Genomic DNA, 19,345 nt, shown 5'->3' with positions numbered 1-19,345 from the left:
TAATATGATCAAAGTTCACTACATTCAAAACAATATTATAAAGCAAAACTTTCTAAGTAAAATGATTAGATTTATAGTTCCGATTTTCAAGTATTAAACCAAAATTTTATAAAGAGTTGTTAGAGTTTAAAAGATAGCTGTACATTGTGATTATACTAACAACGATCAAAATGTCATAAAATAGTAACATATAAAGTTTGTCTTGGAAGCAGGAAATCATTCATTAGGTTTTGTTACGTGGTGTGAAACTGGTGACAGAGAGTTAAACCTTCCAAAGGTTTCATAGGTATATATCAAATAATATGAATTAGCCTTAAATATGTCTTTTCATTTTGCTTTTCGTGTAGTTGTGTTACAAAGCATACCTATTTAACTATCATTAAAATAACTGTTAATCAAACTAATGAAGGTAAAATGAAAATCGTCTTTATTCAGTAGAAGATATTTACTGAGCTACTGTTGCGTTTTGTTTCAGTCTTGTCTGTCAACAATATATCAAATCACGGATGATGTACAAACTGATAAACACTTATGGTGACATTTCTGCAAATGTCGTATGTGAAAAGACGATCACGGCATGTTTTTACTTTCAACAGTTCTTGTTGCAACTGTTATAACTTATAAAAGGATGATAACATTTTTTTTGTACTTTCGACAATCAGTCGATGTTACGATTACAATTGATTTGAGGTATAATTTTTTTAAACAATGATCTTACACTACCAAATAAACTATTCTGATTGTATGTTGGACTGATAGGAATGTACTTCAAAATTTTATATCTTTTAATTAGGTTCATGCCGAATGGGAGGTCATAGGTTGGAGGTGACAACAATGTCACTTGATCACCCTCAGATCCATTAAGTTCAAGGCCTTGCTTTCTCCATTTGATAAGTCCTCTTTCTTCGTCTGTTCCTGAAATTCATACATTTTTATTATATATTTTTAGCTTTGAGAGTAACTTCAATGTTGTTTTTTTTACTGATGTATTTGGAAAGATGTTTATTGATTTATATCTAATATTACATTTATTTTTAAAAGACATAATATATTTTCTCCTGTTTCTCATCTGTAGGTTGTAAATATTAAACACATGATATACAGGTCGTTCTATAGACTTGACACTTGGTAACAAAAAAGAACGAAACAGACTTTCTTCGATTCTATATCTGTGTTCAGTACAAATACGACATAATACACGAAAAACAGAAATATGGATAAAATTAGTGTCTTATATGAAAGAAGTTATTTTAACTTTTCATTTTTTTATTATTATGTACAAGGCTGCTATACAATGAACTATCTACACTGTGTCTACTAAACATATTGAAACCTGATTTTTAGCTTTTAACAATCAGACTTAGTGCCTTTGGGCCTTTCAAGTTCTATTTTACTGTAACATAAAATGAATATTATGTGAAACAACGCTGAAGAAATTTCGTAAACATTTTATAAATACTTTTGTTGATGTTTTCAAAGGATATATTTTCAATGAAAAAATTAAGAATCAAAATTACTGTTAGCAAAGAACTACAAATACAGAACAATATATTAAACAACACGAAACAACGAGTAAAACACACAGTATTCCATTGTACGAACTTCATAAGGAAAGTTTCTAAATCGTCTAATGTCAAATTAATGATGGAATCAGTTATAACTTATTGTTTTATTTTAGTGATCGTCTTGTGATGTTCATATCTGTATTCCACCAGTAAAATTTTCATTCTTATTCTGGACCATAAATTCAAATTACAGAAGAACCTTCAATCAGTACTGATGTGTATTCCTATCATTATCTTTTTGTTCATGTGTTAAAATCCCTCCATTTGGTTGATGTCTTTACAAGATGGAGTATGATCGACGTTTTACGCCGTGTTAACATCAATTTATATAAAGCCCTCCAAGAGGCTTATAGAAATCCAAGTTGCTAAAACTCCTGATTTGATACTCATAACAACTACTGCATAGAAGGCCCATTGTGTACCTTAGTGATTAATATCAGCATCAGAAACAAATTTTTAGACAATGGTAATATGTTTATATATACTTTATCATAGTGGATTCTTAATTGATGTGTTTTATGTTTAGGCTTTCTAGATTGCAGAAATTTTTTATCGTTTCCAAGACGTTTCGTTTCTGCAGCCATTGTGGTCGTTCTTATTATAATATTAAAGGCATTAATCTCCTCTGTGGGACTTTGAAATAGTTTGTTTGGAACTAAGCACAATGCTACACCACTGACATCGATACCCAGTTTCTAGCAAGCAACTGAAAAGTAACTGAATATTTTAAGGCTGAATATAATATAAACCCCTAACATAATATTTTAACGGAGTTACACATCTCATTGCCATTTGTTTGGTTTATTCTCGTACTCTCGACAGAATGATCCCTTATCTGGTATGGAATTGTCTATCAGAAACGCAATGAGTCCGCAGCCACACTCTTGGGTGCTTTCAAATATTAACCTTCAAAATATTTTGAGAATTTCATTTTTATTTTCAGAGCAAGTTAACTAAGGTATATATAATTATCACATTGTCTATCGTTATACTAAATATTATATCATTACATCATAACTTGATTTAAACAGCCCGGAGACTGTATTCTGAAGTTAGCAGGCTAAAATGGAGGGAGTGTGTTTTACTTTTCGCAAAGCTGCTTCGAGCTATCTGCTGAGTCCACCCAGGAGAATCGAACCCCTGATTTTAACGTTGTAAGTTCGTAAGCCTACCGCTGTATTAGATGGAGAACCGGTTAATATGGAAATAGGTTAATCAATTGTCAGGAAAGTTATGCTACAAATGGAAGCTTTTTTTTTTGTTTTGAAAGTTACGCAGAATAACATTGTAATGTTTTATGCAGATACTGTAAGCTACAAAAATAACTAAATTTTTCGAGTCTTAATATAACATAAATCGCTAAAATAATATTTTAACGGGTAACATATCACATTGCCATATGTTTGGTTTATTCATGAACTCTCGACGAAATGATCCCTTACCTGGTATGGAATTGTCTAACACAAACGCAATGAGTCCACCAACAAATACACTGGTGTTCAAAAGAACTGTAATGAGTTGGTTTGCTACGTCATTCCCTAAACGAAACAAAATAAATAATTTAAAAATAACTTACATTAAGGTTTATCAATCTGTTGTAACTTAAAGAATATTTTATAAACTGGTGATCTGGTTCTCTGATAATTAGATAACTCTCAACCATCTTTTAATGTTATAAGAATTTTCATTTAATGTTAAACAAACCACTATTATATATTTTTAAATACTCTATGTTTTGTAATATTTGCAACATTCAACAGTCTATATAATCTAACAGATGATTTCAGACATAGTTTTATAACGCTCAACAAATTTCCTTCCCCAAACTTCAATCACCTTAATAAATGTACGTACCTACATCAATAGTACCTGGATGACCACTAAACCACTTTGGAATGGTAATCCCCATAAATAAAGAAAATCCAAGGATAAAAATATTTCTCGATGAGTGAAGATCGATAAATTGTACATTGGATAGTCCAGCTCCCGTAACCAATGCAAACATAACACATATGTTTCCACCAATAATGGGCTCAGGAATTAAGTTTAAGAAGGCTCCAAACTTCCCCAGAACTGCAAAAATCATCATGGTGACAGCACTATACTGAATAACCCGTCGACTAGCCACCTATCAGTATGAAAGTCAAGCAAATGAAAAAGTGTACTGAGTTTTACGATTCTAAAATATCTCCCGTTACTACATATACACGTGTTTAAATTTCCAAAATATCAGCAGTTATGTTATACATACATATATCACAATAATACAACAAGTTTAAGCAATTAACAGTAATAAACAAAATTGAAATGCAAATCTACTTTGTAAGGGCAGCACATGGGTATACTTTTGTTATCCCGATTGCTCCAATGTTTTGACTATAAGAAGTCATTCCACATCCAGATCCCCAAATTCCAGAGATGATACAGGAAATTCCTTCTGCAAATATTCCACGATTTATTGCGCTAGGTGGAGGAGGAAGTGCACAAGCTAGTCGGACGCATGCGAAGTAATCTCCTATTGATTCTAATACAGATGCTAATATTCCTGCAAACATTCCCAAAACAGAACTGATGGTGACTGTTGGTAAACCCCACTGTCCTGAAAGACCAAAATAAAATATAAATTATCTACCCTTTTTGAAATGTAACATTCTTAAAATACGTATCGACTGCTTTAATAAAACACATGTACAGTAGAACATAAAACTGATACATCTTTCACATTGTTACTTTTTATAAGTATAATATTGATTTAAACGTAATATATGTTTAGAAGGGATTTAAACAAATTAGTTTCATTATAACTGAACGAATAACACGGTTGTATATTAAAAGAATTGAGCAACGGATAACTTTGTAAATTCCCCACGTAAATAAATAAAAATATATAAATTTCAATGGTTATATTTATAACTACTTACCAGGATAAGGAAATCTAAACCAAGGACTGGAATACATCGTCTGTACACGAAGATCAGTTCTGGCTGAGTTAGTTGGTCCCAGAGCATCTGCAGCAGTTAGTATGAAGCAAATAACCCACGCAGTAACTACTGTAAGTATGACCTGCAAGTAGTCTTGGAGTTACTTCTTATTCATCATTAAGATTACATCGCTCACCATTATACATTTGTTGTACTTTTTACTTTTTTAGTATTAATCTCTCAAATAAACCATAAAGCAATAAATTAGCATTTAAATTTATTCCAGTGGATATTGGTTTAGATAGAAGACTAGGAACAATACCTTCTGAATATGTAAAAAATGAAATACTTGACATTTAATATGTAGTTGACATGAACTCTTTTGTACGAAATAAAATAATATGAAAATACAGTTTTTTATAATACAAACACGTGATACATAAAAATTAAACAAATTTAAAGTTCTTTATCTTCAAATGTTGCTTTAATATTTATGTCGTACAGCAAATACAAATTTGTGTATCTTTCTTTTGTGGTACTTGTTTCATAATACGTTTGTTGTGTTTTCTACTTCTTTTATCGCGCTACCTAAGAACAGTAACAGCCATCTATGTTTAGGTTCATTTTCTTAAAAGCTTTTTTGTGGGTGGGATGAAAGTTACAATAAAACATTGTTAAGTAACTCTTAGTTGTTTGGATAATGTTTCATTTTTGACAAAACTATTTATAATTGAGGCTTTTGTGTGTTTTAGAAAAGCTGATATGTGTGTGAACAGTATTTTAAGCCTTTACTCACTGGAAAAGCTTGAAAACTGGGAGTTTTCGATCTTCCATCCTCTCTACTGCAGCTACATCCAGGAATATTAATATTTTGGAGGTACTGAAAAAAGAACAAGAAGTAAAATTGTTCTGAAAACAAACAATAACAAGATACAGTTATCTCAATACAGTGTTGTTAGAAGACTGAATACTAAACTGGAAAAACTACTTACTGTAACGTATTTTGTATGATTGTTTAACAGCAATAATTAATATAAGTTTGATTTTAGCAGTTAATATTGTGATTATTAACCCTTTCATAGTGTTAAGCGTAGGGTAAGTTAATGATTACACTGGGGAACACTCATTTTGTTGCATTTAAAAAAAGACCTTTCTATAGTCAATTTGAGTGTGTTGATTTCAAATGTGAAGTCGGTTTTTGTCTGCAAGCTACAGATTTTATGCAATTTGACATTTTTATTTATTTTTAATGTTTCGTTATTATAGGAAATTATAGGAATAGCTTATCAATTTGTTTGTGTATTTTATTCAGGTAGGAATTTGCGTTTGTAACTTTTGCGTTTGTACACTTCATCTGGACAATCTCGTTTGATGCTCCAGCAGTAGTCAGCCATCATACTTTTGTCCCAGCGCCCTTGGTAGCGTTCTTCCATGACCTTTAGGTCTTGGTGGAATCGTTCTCCTTGTTCGTCACTCATAGCCCCCAGGTTGTCAAGGAACTTATCAAGGTGGCTGTTCAAAAAATGGACGTGAAAATGCTTATACATGGTTTACGCAAGTTCACATTTGTACAATTTCATTAACTTCAAATTGCATACAAACTAGAGCTTGTAGAGAAAAACTAATTTCAGATTTGAAATCAGCGCCTAAAATTCCTTCAGAATCAGTTAAAATATCCAATGCAACTCAAAGCTACTGAAAAAGTGTTCCCCAGTGTTATCTATAATGTTAGGGAGAAATCGTCTTTCTTCTGTATCCCTTCAAAACAGTATTTTGCCTTGATCTGTATATCGTTTTCAGAGAGATTATTTTTCTAGTGATTATAAAACAACAGTAATTCATACGTGAAATATGATTTGTGGTATTTTGTATGTAAGGCGTCTAAAGCATCTCATTTCAACGATCAGCCTTCATACTGATATTCCACTTTCCCTGATGTTTTTCGGTCTTGGAATCAGATAGATTGAGCATTGCTTCTTTATACAATGCTGATATCATGCTTTGCTGTACCATTAACCCAAAAAGTATGGGAACTTTGTTGAACGGTTTCTTCACCCAGCAACATTCAAATATTTTTTTATTATCCACAATGTTTTCAACCATGTTCTTTGTACTTCACCTTATAAAAAAGTTCGACATTTTCATATGTTTCCATCAACTGAATCAGAAATAAGAACAGAAACACATATTACCATTGTATAGGAGAACACCTTGTAGATGTCTTTTGGTGGAATTAATTAACAGTCGCCACTCACTTAGATCATAAAGTGCAGCTCCTAACATTGGTGTCAATTCAGCAATATTGTTGCAATCAAGAAATAAGCCTTTTTGCGAAAAGAATGGTATAATCGGTTTCTCACGAATTCTGTACCTGCAAAAGTACATCTTTAGAGAAAATAAGTTCTTAGCCGAAAGTTTGGACTCCAGAATCTATGAATATCCAAATCCCTCGTGAAATCACTGACATAACCAGATATTTCAGGTTGAATAGCGTCTCTATCATAATTTCTATTAACATCAGATACAGAATAACATGAAACTGTATGAAGAGTCTCTGATGTTGGACGAACAGGTTCATGAACATCGCCTGTTGGCCTTAAAGCAGAATGAAGGTTCGGATGAGAATATCCTTTACGTTTCGAGAGTTGTAGACTTGTACGACCAATGATAAAAATAGCAGTCATTACTGTGGTTTTTTAGGCTTACACCAGACCACTGGAATTCCGAAAGGTTAAGACTTTCTCTTACTTTTAATTCATTATCTCACCTCTTCGACGCAAATAGCACAAATTTCTCTTAAGACCCATTATTTGTCGTAAAATGCCTCTTTGACGAATCCTGTGATGTTTCTTCTTAGTGTCTTTCCTACACCTTTACCACAAATATCTTTGAGTGATTTACGCAACCTCTTGTTTCCACAGAGACGGATAAGTAATATTCAAAATTAAAAATAATGTTGCTGTTGTTTTGAATTAAGTACAAAGCTACACAATGGGCTATCTGGGCTCTGCCCCGCCACGGGTATATAAACCCGGTTTATAGCGTTGTAAGTCCGCAGACATACCGCTGAACCACTGGTATTCAGAATAAGTCAATCAATGTAAAAATTTCAAGAAACCAATCAAGAAGGGCCCGGCATGGCCAAGTGTGTTAAGGCGTTCGACTCGTAATCTGAGGGTCGCGGGTTCGAATCCCGGTCGCCCCAAATATGCTTGCCCTTTCAGCCGTGGCGGCGGTATAATGTGACGGTCAATACCACTTTTCGTTGGTAAAAGAGTAGCCCAAGAGTTGGCGGTGGGTGGTGATGACTAGCTGCTTTCCCTCTAGTCTTACACTGCTAAATTAGGGACGGCTAGCGCAAATAGCTTTCGAGTAGCTTTGCGCGAAATTCAAAACAAAACTATCCAAGAATTTGCTGTATTGCAAAGTATAGAAAACAAATAAGCTTCCAAAAAGATCGACCATTTATACTTATTACTAGAATACTCTCATGATTTACTTATTACAAATTAATGTTATCACATTTCATGTTTAATGTGTTTACGAAGTCTTACATAGACAATAACAGATAAAATAAAATTAATATTCGTAAACTATCAATAAGAAAAAAAGTCCATTGCAGTACAAGACTTACATAAATGCTATTCCCAGTTCTTACTAGCTGAAGAAGCTGCTTCTTCAAAAAGTGAAAGTCCTATCAACGAGATGGTAGGGACGATAACTAATGGTGTTAACCACTGAAGTATTATTCCTATTACCCCTGAAAGTCCAATAACTATTTCAAAGATTGATGCCACAATGATAGCGCCTTGTATCTAGAAAAATATAAGAAAAACGATATTTTAATATCTGCAAATATATATTATAGTTTATTTCAGATAAATAATTAGTTAAGTGTCTCTCACATTTATTTTAGGAAGTATTCGAAAATGTAAAAAAAAAGTAATTAGACGTTCTCTCTCTCTGAAAAGGAAATCCTAATTTTATTAGAAAATAACTGCATGATCAACGTGATTAATTTTCTTGTTTTCTAATGAAGTGTTTATAACAACTTCATTTAGTAAAAAAATATCTGAAATGCATATTTAAATCTGGGTTTAAATCCGTCACAGAGACTTAAACAGGATTTTTATTTCAGTATTTAATAGACTGCTTAATTTTTTCGCTGATATATAAAAAATATATATAAAAAATACAGAATGTGACGAATTTAGAGCTTTACATTTTGCTTTGTTTGTTTCGTTTGAATTTCTACCAAAGTTATGTGCACTAGCTTTCATAAATTTAATTTTGAAAGACAAGAAGGAAGGCCGATATTCATCACCACCCACTGAAAACCCTTGGGATACTCTTTTATCTACGAATAGTGGGATTCATTGCAACATTATAATAATCAAACAGCTGAAGGAACAGCATGTTTGGTGAAATGAGAATTCAAACCTGCAACCCTCAGATTGCGAGTCACGCTCCCTAACCACGTATCCATGCCAGGCCATTACTTATTGCATTTAAAGCGAATAAAGGAAATACTGGTATACATTTACTTTTACATTTATGACTTTTCACTTCAGTGCATGTAACATATATTTCTAAATATGTAATGCGAATAACCTGTATTGTCACTAATTTTTTAGAAGATTCTCGATCATAAGAATCAACACTGTACGACATGTAAATTTAAAATAGAAGTGATTGCCAATATTACTGCCCACCGAATTATTGATAGTATCGCCTAATGAGTAAAAAAAATGAATATAATAATATATTATTTTAGTGATAAGTTATATTACGTTAACATAGCGTAAAACCTGCGACTCTGATGAATATAAAGTCTGTGATGCTGAACTACTTCTTATTACAACAATAATGAATTGTACTAGTTTCTCCAAATCTCCGTCGTTAACACTAACATTCTTATTAATTTCCAGGTATACTCATTAAGTGATGTCGAGAAAACCCACTTGTAAAGAAATATATATATGCAAAACGGCTCGTTTGGGTTGAAAATATTTTACGTAGAAGAGCAGAATGCAAAATATTTTCTCAACCAAACAAGCCGTTTTGGCATATATACTCATTCAGTAGCAGATCAGCAATAAATAATTTAGGATTTCAAGACAGTAATTATTTTTACGTTTCCGTAATTAATAAACTCCTTATTTCTTATGTCGGATACAAAATATTTCAAAAAACCTGTTTTGATATAATTTCTCACCTCTCTCATTCAGTTTGCCAGATTTCTTGTAGCTCTTCTTCAGTAGCCGACAACATTTCTTCTTCACTAGGACACTTCCACTGAGTTGAACTCAAAATAGCAAATATCAGCCAGAAAGACAAATGACGGACCCTGAATTATCGGAAGTCTATTAAAAAACACTGAATAAGTTTTTGCGTGTAAATACTAAATCAGTTCTGATTATAATTACACAGAGAGTTAAATCGACCGTAAACAATATCAAAACTATCTTTAACATAAGTATATTTACAGAAAAAGATTTGAAACAGGTTCAGGGTTCTATATAAAACTATATTTTTTGTCTATTAACCTTTCACCAGACAGCTTCTTTCATATACACAGTTTGTAAACGTTACATCAAAAGGTTTTCGAATTTCACCAGTTTAATCTAATTATGTCTTATCAGATGACATTGGATTTTGTCAGTAACCATGTAGCGTAATTTAAAGAATGTGAAGAATTTAGAGCTTTACATGTTGCTTTGTTTGTTTTGTTTGAATTTCTCTCAATGTTTTCAAAGATTCCGTGTTCAAAGCTCTCTATTCTTCTTTGTTTCTCACCATACTTCATCTAGAGTAGATGGTAGGATCTTAACGTTTCTTTAAGCAATCAAAACGTGGAAATTCATAAACGGTACGCTCGTCTTTATATATATGTCTTCGCAACGAATATCTTTAACGCATTTTTAATTTTCTATTGCACGTGGTAGTGGAAATTAAATGTTAAATAAGGTGCTTGTGTAAGCATCTGTTATATTTCATAGCATTTTTCACACCATTATTGTGTTTGTTCCTAATTAGTAACCTTCTCGTCAATACATTTTCAATAATTTTGTTTTTTTATTTGGAATGAAGTTCAAAGTTACACAATAGGTTATCTGTGCTGTACGTGCCACGGGTATCGAAACTTCATTTCTAGTGGTGCGAATACATATATTTCCTGCTGTGCCACTTGGAGATTTTGACTGAAAAAATTTTAATTATTGGAAAAGACCACTGCTCCACTTTCAACATTTGAAATGTCTATTTTTTGTTGTTAACTGAATTTCCAGTTAGATATTGAGCTCCTCTGGCAGTCTGAGGGTCGCGGGTTCGAGTCTTCGTCACATCAAATATACTCCCCTATTCAGCTATAGGTGCGCTATAAGGTAACGGTCAATTCCACTATTCGTTGATAAAAAATAGCTCAATAATCTGCAAATGGTGGAGATGACTAGGTGCTTTCTCTTACACTTACGAAATAGGGAACCTTAGCGAAGATAGCCCTCGTGCGAGATTTGCGAGATATTCCAAATAAACAAACAAAAAAACTTTATCTAGGTCATCAACTCACGAGGATATCACGATCGTATTAATTCTAGATCCTTAAACCGAAAATAGTTGAATAAACTAAACGTATAAATATCTGCATTGTAAATGTCTGTGATAAACAACGGACTTTGCCAGAGGACTGCGCATAAATGTTAAAGTAAATTTAATAAAACTTTATTGTAACATAACACATTCTGTAGCATAAAATAACTATATTTCTTTAGAAAGTATTGGCCGGATTTCTCTCATTTTCATATTTGAACATAAGTTAATAAATAGAGTTGTTGTATAATTTCGCGATTCAATACGTCAGTGTAAGTACAAAACAAGGACATCATTCCGAAAACTACAGTTTTATGATATTTCAAATGTCTCACACCCCATGCCTATAAAGTTAGACATATGACTTAGGCTCTTACCTTGTACCGAATGTTGACTGGATTAGGGACCTAAACCTGACACAAAAAATAATGTTGATGTTATGTAGCCTCTAGCGGGGTCAGATTCTTGGATGCAGAGCTTTGGTGTGACTAAGTAAGAATATGCCACAGTCGACCCGAACATCATCAGATATTGCTATTATTACAAACCAATAAACACCGTTTCTTATTCATATTTCAATCAAATACTACTTCATAACCGTTCTTAGCAATAAAAAAGTGTAAGGTACTTTAATTAAACTCTAATAAAGGGAACTAAACTATTTTTACGTTGGTGTTTCAACATCATGCAACAATAAACATATTAATTTATATACATTATAATTAAAATAGCAACTGTTGCGTTGGTTGTTTGTTTTATAATGTTAACTGATACAATTTAACCATCTTTCACTAGCTCATGAAATATAATAATAATCAGTTACACTGGTATAAGATATTATGTTAAGCCTATAATATTTTATAAAATTGCATTCTTAATATCTGTATTAAACAAGAGATTTAAAAAGTAGAAAATGGAAACCAGATTCAAATAACACAAAAAGTCACCATCACACGTCCTCGAACACTGCAACTCAAATAAACACAACATAACCACAGAAAACACTCACACATTTAATAAAGAAACGAACATGAACAAACATAAAATTAAAGAAGCCTTACTTGTACAACAACTCAAGCCCAAAATAAACCAATGCAAAGGAACGCCTTTATACCAATATTTATAAATACAATCCAACATCTAAGCACGCCCTCTACATTCCTACCCTCAGTTACACAATCGCCTTAAAACATGTGGTCAGCTCTTTCTTTTTTTGTGAACCTGGTGATGACCGAAGAAGGTCGAAACGTTGTTCGCTCTCTAGTGCTTTCTCTATCCATACCAACCGTTTTTACATATATGTTTTTCTGTACAAGTAAGTTTTTCTCGTCTTCACAAACAAACAAACAAATTATTTATAGTCTTGTTCATAATATTTAGATGTACTACTACGCATTCATACTTTTAAATTTTCAAAACCTGTTTTTTTCCGGTTCTTGAATCAACGTTCTTTACAGAGTTATAGCTCGTCATTTTTGTACTTTTTTGATTTCATCGAAATACAGGCGTAGTTTTCAGTTGACTTGCTCTCTCTCTCTGGTGTTTGGGTATATGTTTATACTCAGGAGGGTCAAGTACACCAGACCTTTTTCTCCTACCCTTACATTGTTGGAATTGACTGATGAATATGTAGTAATATTAACTTTACATTGGTGTTTTTAATGGCCATGTCCATTTATATTTTTCTATTATTTTTTTAAGTCTAGTACGTAGGTGGCTGTTTTAATTTAGCACTATTTTATTAATTATTATTATTTAAATTTGATTTTATCCAAAGATCAGATGTACAAATTTAACAGGAAGAGGTGTTGAAAGCAATATCACCCTGGATGTTGATGTGTATTATTATGAATTTATCCATGATTAACAGAGTTCATGATGTATGTTAACATTTGTGGTAGGTATTTCTCGATGTTTTTCATAACTATTTTAATGATTATGTCTGTTAGGTTGTTTTCATTATTTGGATTTGTGTATTTTGTCAATATTTCAGAAAACGTCGAAGTAATGGCATTGGTTAGTGTGTTTTCGATATTCATAGGTGTGGTTTTGTGCATGTTTTCAGTTGTTTCAGGTATGTCTTCATCACTTGTTGATGGTTATTCCTGCATGAATGATGTTTTCTTGACTACTGCAGCATATAAGTTTGTTTGTGTGTTTGTGTTTTGTGGTGTTTGAATAGTAGTTGATTTTGATTGTTCTTGGATTTTGTTTGTTTGTGGCTTGTTCACGTTTGGATTTTTAAGTTCATTTAAGTGTGCCTTAATAGATTAGTTGAATTGCTAAAATAATTTTAAGCGAGATTTGAAAGTATAATAATTATGTCAAGGGTAACATTTGTGTAAATAATCCATGAATATGTTTTTCGTATATTTCAATTTTCAATTAAAACTAAACATCCAATAATACTTAACAAGATTCACATGATGTTCGTAAAATGCTATTCATTTTAAAATAACGAAAACAAAGTTTGAAATAAACATTCAAGTTATCTATAACATCTTATTAGTTCTTGCCAAGAATATACACCGAATAAAATTATATACGTAAGACTCGTTTTTTAACAGCCTTATAACGTTGTATACACACATAGTGTAATGGTTTAATATTCGAAATAAATATGTTTGTTTGTATAAATAAATAAAACTTTATCAACGTACCTTCAATTCGGAAGCCGGATTATCCTGTTCCATGCTTACTAAATATTTTATGAAGGATTTCTGAAGTAATAAATACAGATACTCTCAGGATACGTTGACAACAACTGTCGAACTGTGTACAAAAGTTTCCACCAATCTTCACGCAGTTGTTTACTGAATGAAGTGTACTACGTGTGTTTCATATGCTACGTTCGTGTATCGCTACGAGGTAGGAGGAGCTATAAAAACGTAATATCATCAGATGTGACAAAATTTAAATTTCGTTTAACCTAGAAACAAATGTATCTTGTGGTGATAATTAAAGAGTGTATTTTTTATTGATTTATTTTTATATATTTATTTTAATAACGATGGTTGTTTTAGTTAAATATATTTGAAAATGTATTTAACTTGTATTGTTAAATTACGTCTCTTTTCTAAGTCTTGAAAAGATTCTCGACTGTAAGAATAAACAATGCATTGTAAATACTAGTGACTGCCAGTATCGTTGCCAACTGGAATAAATATCTCTGAACATTTAACGTCATGTGAATCTTGTTTAGTAATATGAATTGTTTAGCATTAATTAAACATTCAAATAAAGGATAAAAATCTTCAACGATTATTTACACAAGTATTTCCTTTGATATAATTATTATACTTTCAAATATTTTTGAATTTCGCGCAAAGTTGCACGAGAGCGATCTGTGCTAGCCATCCCTAATTTAGTAGTGTAACACGAGAGAAAGGCAGTTTGTCATCATCACCGCCCACCGCCAACTCTTGGCAACTCTTTACCAACAAATAATGAAATTAACATAATCAAATTATGTAAATAGTAGTAGATGGATAAACGTTATATCATTAGAAGTGACGAAACTCTTTCTCTCAGAATGGAAATTTTAAACCTAAAATAGATTTAGTTTTGATGAGCGTAAAAAATTGTATTTTTACTTATTTACTGTTATATATTTATTTTCAAATTTACCTTTGTTGTAGTTAAACATATTTTTGAAAATGCACGTAACTTATACCATAAAATGTGTATTTCGAAATGTCCGCCTTTTCTCCAAATCTGTAAAAGATTCTTGAGTGTAAGAATCATCGATGTACTGTGTGCGAATTTAATGTTCTCGTCACTACCAGTATCGTTGGCAAATGTTCCTTTGAGAATATCTTCCGTAGTTTATAAATCCTCACGTTTAAAACAATTGGAAATTGTTGGTTTAATAAAGCTAGTATACTATGAACCTCAAAAGGTATGAGTGTGATAAACGCTTATCAATAGGGCCTTGCAGATATTTGAGCATGAACATTTATAAAATTCGGACATCGCAAACAGTCTAACTTTATTGAATTAACTTTGGACGTTAGTATTTCTACGAGGACATTTTATAACTTCGGCTGTTAATAAATCACGTGAAAGCAGCCAAGAACAGAGAGCTAGCTTCTACCCGTTTATTTAGTGTACTGATATGACTCGAAATTAATTCGTTCATCATAAACCATCGATAAAATATTTAGTTTCAGACTAGAGCGGAGAGTCTTTATTCTTTGCAACTTGGTAAAAATATTATATATAAATTATCATTTCTAATTAATATTTGTAATAACTGATATTATGAATTGTGTTATTGTTTGTATATTGAAGTATGTATGTGTCGTTTACTCTTCCTGTAAAATATCATAAATTTGACATATATCTACATTTAATTAATACTTAAAATTTAATTACAATTTGACATGGGTTCTACATGTATGCTCCCTCGTGGTTCAGCGGCATGTTTGCGGACTTACAACGCTAAAAAACCGTGTTTCAATACCCGTGGTAGACAGAGCACAAAGAGACCAACAACAACTGTATATATGAAATCGTAATACTTAAAATAATAAATCAGATACTCATTCGAGATAAATGATAATGCATAACTCAAAATATTCCATTTACACGCGCTCAATTCGAAATATCTAATTAAACAAAGTAAGAAACATGACAGACAAATGTGCAGTCTACTGTGTTTTTTATCATCATAATTAGTTTTATTAGTTTTGTTGTTACTGTTAAAATTGTAGATTTAAAATTTAATATTGCCTATAAAAGTAGGATTTTGAATACTTTTTTTTCTGCTTAACATTACCTTACCTAGACGATAACAAACACTTTAGGTAGTGTAGCAGAACTGGAATCAGTGTAGAGCAGCTTAGAAAATAAGGTCAGAAACACACACACACACGTAAACAAAATAACGAAAATAACTACAGAGTTGTACTATACCAAAGATGATTCCATGTGCTGATTTTACTACCTTGTAATTCCCAATAGAAATGTTAATATATAACATTGTCCTTCTCTGAAGTTATTCAAGGTATGTATGTGGTAGTTACAGAAACGCATTCCACACAATGGGATCTTTGGTGTGATAGAACAGCGATTATTAAAGTGTACTATTTGATTAATGGAAAATACCTCAAAAGTTGGTTGTGAGTTCTGCCATCTACTTATATGTTAGTTAAAAAGTAGTGATGTGGCTAGCATAGATGGTAATTCTGTAGAAATACAAGAAACTTGAAAAATAAATTGCAGCGACATCTAGTGATTAATAATCGATCATTGCATTAAGTATTGACTATTTCCTGTTGCTATTTTTTTGTAGAACATTTGATGTATTAAATTATGATTACAGTTTGTGAATTCTCCTTCCTTTACGTTATTAACAATAACATGATATTTATATTTAAACAGAAAACACTTAATTTCAGAAATAACAAGTTTCAAACTTTTTATAATTTCTATTAATACGGTAAAGATGGTTGAAGCCTGAAAGTGTTTCAAACACTAAATCTTCCATCAACGACATGACCTTCTACCGAAGATAAACAGTCTAAAATATTTTATGTTTCCAAAACTTCAGATTATTCAATGAATTACATTTAAAATTGTTTATCTTGGTATATTTCTTAAGCTGCTCCTTTACCAACGCATAGTGGGATTGATTACAAATTATAACGCCCCTACGGCTAAAAGAGCGAGCCTGTTTGGTGTGACGGAGAGTCTAACCCGGGACCCTCAGATCACGTGTCGAGACCCTTAACCAGCTGGTCATGTCGTGCTGTTTTGAAAAATAAATAAATTCTAAGTACAACTTCTTCTTAGTGATAAATTTATTTGCTGAGATCATGCGTTTATGTTGTTTCTTTCTTTGTCTTACATATGATATCATGTTTTCGCATTAATTAGGTATCTCAAAGATACAGTTTATATATGAATGTTTATTCCCTCTAATATTGTTAATTTCTTAACTTAGGGATAACGTTGCCAACTCATGTAGCTTTCTAAAGAGTTTCTACAAAGGAATCATCATATTTAGTAATTAATCACAAAGTTCAAATTAAAGTTTTTCTGGGAGTAAACATGGTTAGATTATAAAATTATTTTTTTCAATTTTGCGGGCTACTCGAGGGCTATTTGCGCTAGCCGTCCCTAAATTTGTAGTGTGAAACTAGAGGGAAGGCAGCTAGTCATTACTACCCACCGCCAACTCTTGAGATACTCTTTTAGCAAAAAAATAGTGGGATTGACCATAACAATTTATCGCCCCCACGGCTGAAAGGGTTGAGCATGTTTGGCGCGACGGGGATGCGAACCCGCGACCATCAGATTACGACTCGCATGCCTTAACCCACCTGGCCATGTCGGGCCAGTTTATAAAATAAACGTGTCAACTACCTCATTTGTTTTGTCTTGTTTCGTTTGAGTGATTTATATTTTCCAAGAAACTAAATACCCTTTGGGATATATATTATTAAAAAAAGAAAATAGCGAATGTAAATTATTAGGAAACTGAAAAGTATTTTGTATATCAATAGTTTATACTTGTATTAAAAATAACACAGAACAGTTAACTTTGAGAATTTACATACTTTTTTTTGCCATAACGTTAGAATTATTGTATTCAGAAGTCTATTAATATTGATGAAACGAAAACCCTATAACCCGAACGTTTTAGAATGGTGGACCTTCTTTCTTCATGGGCGAATTGAAGAAGAAAGGTCCACCTTTTAAAATCTCTTGTGTTAAAGAGTTTCTATTTCACTGTTATCAAAAGTTCTTGAACATAATGTGATCATATGTCACTCCAGGGCATTTGTTTGGTAGTTTGTTATATTCTTTTTCTTTGTTTTAATATCAGAAAACATTCAAGAAAAGTAAAAGGTGTATTTTAAAAATTTGATGTAATTTCGTAGCATCCTCGGAATTGATCTCTGTGAAAAGAAAATTATTTTTATTTCTTGCTCTGGAAGTTGTTATGAAATGTTGTATTGTAACTTAAGAGTTTAACGGTTTAGAAATACAAGCGTACAATATTTTTCTGTTGTGATATTTCATTTCAACTTCATCACAAATTTTACCGAAAATTGGTGCTTCCTTAATTAAATATCCAGGCCCGGAATGACCACTTGATTAAGATACTCGTCTCGTAATGTTGAAATTCTCGTCACACCAATCATGCTCGCCATTTTAGCTATGGGGAGCGTTATAATGTGACGGTTAATTTAACAATTCGTTGGTAAAAGAGTAGCCCAAAGGTTGTCGATGAGTGGTGATGACTAGCTAACTTCCCTCTGGTCTTACATATAGCCCTCGTGTATCTTTGCGCAAAATTCAAATACAAACTATTTAAATATATATTTCTTATTAAACAATTACGTTGAATTCCGTTTCTTAATAGGCGAAACAGTATCCAGCTACTCTCCTTATGGTAATTTCTTGTGCGACTTTAATGCCTAGTGTGAGTCTTTTAAACTGTTCAATGCACTTTAATTGGCCGGAGTGAAATTTGAGGATATAATAATCACCCCATCATTTTACCCAGAAATTCGTTCACTTACGAAATCGGATGAGCTAAGTCTAATCAGATATTTTGGATGTGTCTTACTTTGAATAGAGAGATATTTATATTTGAACAAATCTTTAAAAGACAAAGAGATAAGTAGGAACGAGGGTAAGCAGACAACAGATAACTGTACAATGGTGCAATTGTTTAAAATAGGTTAGTCCTACAATAAATAAACTGGAGAAAATACACGTATATGGTTAAGGATATTTTCATACTTAAAAATTAACCTAAAAATTTCATGTCTGAAATGGTTATTGAACTCACAGGTGTTATTGGAATAATGCTTCCGTGGTTAACACCTTTAGTTATCGTCCCTACCATCGCGTTGATAGGACTTTCACTCTTTGAAGAAGCAGCTTCTACAGCTAGTAAGAACTGAGGAATAGCAATTATGTAAGTCTTGTTGTATAATAGTCTTTTTTTTTCTTATTGATAGTTTACGTGTTTTTTTATTTTATTTGATCTGTATTGTTTATTTAAGACTTAGCAAACAAATGAAACATGAAGTGTTCTAAAACTAAAATTAAATAAATAAATCATGAGATTATTCTGGAAATAAGTAAAAAAGGGTCTTTTTTGGAGGTTAATTTATTTTGGAAGATAAGTAGAAAACGTTTTTCTCGAACTTAATCTGTTTACGTTGCTGAATGAAGTGTCTGATACATTTCTATTAAGGTTTTTTAAAAAATATCTACAATAATTATTTGATCCATGCGATCACATTCATTATTCCC

At 32.0% G+C, this 19,345-nt stretch overlaps 1 protein-coding gene across 1 annotated transcript; it reads right to left on the bottom strand.

The window, feature by feature from the left end:
- Positions 1-410: 410 nt before the first annotated feature.
- Positions 411-4,622, bottom strand: LOC143246030 (solute carrier family 23 member 1-like). The gene is made up of 5 exons (XM_076492273.1): positions 4,487-4,622; positions 3,911-4,164; positions 3,420-3,693; positions 3,008-3,103; positions 411-915 (listed from the first exon to the last, which is right to left on the bottom strand). Exons 1-5 carry the CDS (start codon positions 4,521-4,523, stop codon positions 659-661), a joined length of 918 nt encoding a protein of 305 aa, XP_076348388.1. The 5' UTR covers positions 4,524-4,622; the 3' UTR covers positions 411-658.
- Between the last annotated feature and the right edge of the window lie 14,723 nt (positions 4,623-19,345).

Source organism: Tachypleus tridentatus, chromosome 3 (genome assembly GCF_004210375.1).
Source record: "Tachypleus tridentatus isolate NWPU-2018 chromosome 3, ASM421037v1, whole genome shotgun sequence".
Classification (NCBI taxonomy): Eukaryota; Metazoa; Arthropoda; class Merostomata; order Xiphosura; family Limulidae; genus Tachypleus; species Tachypleus tridentatus.
The sequence above is the reverse complement of the archived record's forward strand: the minus strand, read 5'-3'. Positions and strand labels throughout refer to the sequence as shown.

Coding starts and splice junctions, on each gene's coding strand:
- LOC143246030 (XM_076492273.1), bottom strand. CDS start 4,523: ATGTATTCCAGTCCTTGGTTTAGATTTCCTTATCCTG. Junction 3,104..3,419: donor TCCAGGTACTATTGATGTAG/GTACGTACATTT, acceptor TGTTTCGTTTAG/GGAATGACGTAGCAAACCAA. Junction 916..3,007: donor GTTAGACAATTCCATACCAG/GTAAGGGATCAT, acceptor TATGAATTTCAG/GAACAGACGAAGAAAGAGGA.